At 40.0% G+C, this 5,062-nt stretch overlaps 1 protein-coding gene across 1 annotated transcript; it reads right to left on the reverse strand.

Moving 5' to 3' along the window:
• Positions 1-1,568: 1,568 nt before the first annotated feature.
• Positions 1,569-3,694, reverse strand: kcne4 (potassium voltage-gated channel, Isk-related family, member 4). The gene is made up of 2 exons (XM_026365685.1): positions 3,545-3,694; positions 1,569-3,227 (listed from the first exon to the last, which is right to left on the reverse strand). Exon 2 carries the CDS (start codon positions 3,190-3,192, stop codon positions 2,647-2,649), a length of 546 nt encoding a protein of 181 aa, XP_026221470.1. The 5' UTR covers positions 3,193-3,227; positions 3,545-3,694; the 3' UTR covers positions 1,569-2,646.
• Positions 3,695-5,062: the final 1,368 nt, after the last annotated feature.

The following is a 5,062-nucleotide window of genomic DNA, read 5'->3' on the forward strand; positions in this document are numbered from 1 at the left end:
TGGTAATACTATAAAATATTGGCATGGTACTAATATGGTACTGTTTGTAACGGATGGCACAACTGTAAATCTGCCAGGAGCACACTGCCTTTGTCAAGGCTGCAGCCACACCAGCAGCTCTGTGAGGCCGGAGGTTGGCTCTGCAGTACAAACGAAAGGCTAAAAGCAGCATGGTCACAGAGTATTAGGATATTAGTTTAGAGTACTAGCATGGTAATATTTTCTTATCACACAAAGTAGAGTTGAAGCTAATGTGTAATGGGATTCTTACAATGTTGACCTGCTCATGGCATTTTATGAAAAGCAAAATTTAACTATAATTCATCTAAAAGCTCTTAAGACATTTTAATGAAAACCAAAAATATCAAACTCATTTTAGTGATTTTATTCATCTGATTTTATTTGTCACATGAATACTAAAGGCTTGTTTTCTGTTGACAAGTGTTAAAAAGCTTTACCCCCTTTTTCCTGAATGTTGTGTGATAATTATATATCATATTATTACCTGTACTTATATTATTATATAATAGGAGTGAAGTTTTTAAGTCATTTCTAAAATGTGAGATTCTGATTATATCCAACAGAGATTAGGATCAGACTGAGAAGTAAAAGCCCATAAATATTTAGTAACAGTGCAGCCTATTTCCAGCCAGCTCTTGTGCCTATTAAGTCTTAATCATTCGAGTCTTCAAAGACCTACTTGTAATGGCACTAAATTAAAAATGTCTGAAAGAAAGAGGAGATGGAGATCAAAATCCATGTACACGCATAACCAGACCCTTCCAGACGTCTTTGTGCCTATCAGAATTATCACAATGTCAATACATGTACGTCACGAAATGTTTGTGTGCTCTCCCTCTGGCCGTCATTGTTGCTTACGTTGGTGTGGCGAGCTGTCACTGCAGTGAGTTGTGGGACTGAACGCCTGCAGTGCTGCTGATAGCCTGTGTTTGTGTGTGAATGTGCTTGTGAAGGAGAGAGGCAGGGTTGGGTGACACAGTACGAGGGGAAAACACAAAAGAGCGTCGCCTTAGAGGAACTGAAAACCTGAAGCTGCCTTGTTCAGACAAGAGAAGAGCAAAGCTTCAGTGAATCATTGCTGTTGTCCACCTGTTCTTTGTGAGGCATCAGCATGCAATAATCCAGTCCGATGGAGCTTTAAATGGATCCATGATACCTCAGGGGCCCACACCACACAACGAAAACTAGTAAATAAAAAAATAAACTCTTTCAGCCTTCACCAAAAGTTTAGGTACTGTTAGTTTTAAACATGAGGACATAATAACTGGGGCATTACATGCTTCAGCCAGCAGGTTTAGCTGAGGATATGGGCTAAAAATGATGCTGCTGGTACAATCTGCCCTAAGCTGCATTATTATAGTGATCAAATGTAGGCTACCTCTAAAAATAACGTGACAATAATAGAGCCACTTTTTCCTTCATTTCCTATCTCTTTCATTTTCCTGGTTTAAAAAGCAGCCACTGAGCAAGCTCTGCAACACTGCCCTCCACTGGTGAAACATCATCATACAAAAAGGAGAGAGGAAAATAAAGCTGGTTTCATTTGATATGCATTTATTTTTCCACAAAGACTTCGTCTTAAATTAAGCCTTACAGAGTGACAAATACAAAGACAGTGTGGGTATAGTGCATTGCTTTCATCAAGTAAACCTACGTCTTTAGCGTGTATAAACAGTTTGTCGATCCGAAAGCCTCTAGTTCAGTCTTTCAAGTGCATTCCAGGTACATTTCAATGCTCAAGACCATGTTGGCAAGAGCAAGTCAAGTTCGGTCCAAATAGCCAAATAAGCCAGTCTGTCGCTGAGAGTCCTGCAGGGTGAGTCATCAGCCTAAACCACTGAGCTGGTTCTCAGTCTGGTGTCAGGAGGGGGCTCCTGCAGGGAGGGGTCACCACCAAAATAAGGCAAAGTCATAGCTGTACAAATAATAACGTGTGTGATTTTCAGTAATCAGTGTTTATTCAAAAAAAAAAAAAAAAAGAAAAGAAAATCACATACAGCTTTTAAGCATTTATCCTTTGAGTGTTTCAGCTGTGCAGTGGCCTGGCTGCTGAACATCTCCATACAACGACCCTTTCAGAGATAAATAAAGCTGTTGAACTGAATTCTTTTATTCACTATCTACAGATTGATTTAAAAGTAATAAGTTATCCCAACATATAAAAATGACTATTGTAGTCACAGAGCTCCCTCCCACTACTGCTATTTCAAACAAAGACCTAAAGAAACTCTCATATGGCCACGTACAGCCTAAGGTGGTGAATGATTCCATGCTGCCAATATGTAAAAGTAAATATTTGTTCTTTCTTATATAAATATGGAGAGTGGAGATCCTAAAAACAAAGTTTGAAATGAGTTCATAATGCATCAAACAAATATATTTTGGACCTCCCTCTGCACTGTCAGCAGCTGTCCAAAGCATTTTATTTCACGCAGTCACTGAGCCTTGGCTTTTTCCAGCCCTTTTATGGAGAGGATATGTTGGTTTGGGGAGTTTTAAAGGCAGATTGGTGTTTTAACCATTGCTGGTGTTTGGACAGTTTGGGCCTGAGAACCTCCTGTGTTTTCTGTCCAGGTTATGTGTGTCCTATGTTTGGTCATTCACACACAGCTTCTCTTGCGTGGTTCAGCCTGAATCATCTCCGCTGTTCTCGGATCCTCCCTTCGTGTTGTCCTCCGGTCCCTCCGCCGTGCCGCTGTCTGACTCCTCCTCTATGGCAAAGCGTGTGTCCGGGGAGGAACACAGGGAGCTGATGCTGCTCTGCTCCGTGCACAGCACGCACGCCAGCGGAGATGGAAGCGCGCCCTCGTACTGGAGATGTCCAAAGTGATTGCCGTGGTTACCGCAGAAGGGCAGGGACACCTGCACCGAGCACAGTCCGGACACGGCGGCTGGAAAGGTGAGGCTGTGCTTCTTGGGAAGTGCGCCCCACATGCGCTGCTCCTCCTCGTGCACCAGGCGCGTAAAGATGTTGATCCTCCTTTTCTCCCTCCTCTTGGAGCGGAAGTAGCCGAGCATTATGCCACAGAGGAAGATTCCGTAGAAAGACATGACTATTAATATGTACAGGTACGCGTTCCCGTCACTCTTGTCCGCCTGGGAGTCTGCGCTGCTCTCTGTTTGCGGGAGGTGGTGTTTGGGGGAAGCTGTGGAGTTTTTCAGGTCATCCATTTTCAGTGCAGCCTACCTAGGATCTTAAAAGTTTGCTGCAAAGATAAAGTACAGTCATAAATTTCACCTTTACGCACATTTTACGCACATGTCACAATGAGTGGAACTTGGAAAAAACTAATGAAAAAAAATGAAAACGTGTAAAGATATTTGTGCCATAGTCATTATGCACCCAAAAGTATAACGTTACAGACAAAACTGCTTTCAGATCTGTTTTATATTATTTATTTTTTACCTATTTTCTCTTTTGATTGACTTTTTGTTTTAAAAAAGTATTATTATTATTTGTACACAAATCAAAACTAACCACCTACATTATTAACAGTGACAGTGTCATGATTTGTCAACTCACCAAACTGAAGAACTGTCTCATGTAAAACGTTCCAGCTTGTGTCTCCTTGCAGCTCTTCTGGACTTTGGCAACTCCTCTAAGTGGATGAACTTATTTATATGGAGACCCTGGAGTGTCATCATGAGTCACATGACATGTTTGTAACACGAGTCTTGGGTCTATGGAAGCCCTGAAAGCGCGTTATATTAAAAATATATATAAAAAAAACTAAGAGTAGATTTTCACATTTTTGACGCCTATGGGGGATTCTTATGAAACCACCAAATTCCTGTGAGTATATTTGACTTAATAACTTACTGAAGAAGTATTGCATCATCTCTAGAACTGAAAAGAGAGAGGTCCTGAGGGGATGGGATGGAAAAATACATTATGAAGAATGAACAGTTTAGAATCTGGTAATAGGGAGTGGATTAATCCAAGGATCACTCACGCTTACGTGTATTTAACATGCATGACCAAATACACCTTACTGGACCAGTTTTTGAATTTCCCATCAAGCTTCTGTGCAATCCTGGTGCACAAATACATATCTACTCCGTTCATCTCATCACTCAGGATTTTTTCAATTTCCTTGCAAATGAATCTGAAGCCTATGAATAAACTCACACAAAACATTCATGAATGACATTGTGGAGCTGAGAGGACCAAAATAATAAACAGAGTATTTGTTTTAGTAAACTCATCACTGCACCACCAGCATGCATGTTGCAGAAAGAGAAAGACAGACTGAGACCCACTGTGAAAGACATGCATAACAAATATTCTCACCAGGAAAATGTATTTTTTTAATCTCCAGCAGAAGTGCACAGAGCCTCCATCCATCCATCCATCCATCCATCCATCCATCCATCCATCCACTAATACATTTAGTAAATAATATAATATATAATAATTTAGAATTTCTGTTTGGAACCACTGCTTTAGTCTGCCATGTATTTTATGAGGTTATTTTATGTAAAATCTTAGTGTAAAAAGTAATTAAAAACTTTGAAACTTGAAAACTGGTGTCTGCTGTGCCTGAAAATGCCACCATGACAGTGAACTTATATAGAGGAGGCTGTTAATAGCTAAATATTAATAGCTGCTTTTTGTATGGTAGTGGTGTTAATATTGCTTTTTTTAAATAGTGTTTTTTTCATGTTATGGGTCACACTTTCTCTTTCTTATAAGAATGTGATACCCTAATAACTAATTCAATAGTGGGACTCAACTCCACCCTTTTCACCAGAACCAGCTGACGTAGAATTTCACTGGGAATTTATATTTGAAATCTGGAATGACTGGTGAGCGTTAATGATTCAATTGGATTAGGTTCCAGTAATTGCTATTATTAAATCTGTGAGGGTTGATTTCACTCTTGTCTTCACACGTAAATAAATGTCATCATCTGCCTGTGTGGTGGTCACATAGGCTTCAATTTCACACCCAATAAGGCTGCTGAATACAAAATAAATAGTACAAATGAAATCATTTGACATGATGACTGTGACAGAAACACGAAACAATAAAATACCCGTG

Source organism: Anabas testudineus, chromosome 13, assembly GCF_900324465.2.
Source record: "Anabas testudineus chromosome 13, fAnaTes1.2, whole genome shotgun sequence".
Lineage (NCBI taxonomy): Eukaryota > Metazoa > Chordata > Actinopteri > Anabantiformes > Anabantidae > Anabas > Anabas testudineus.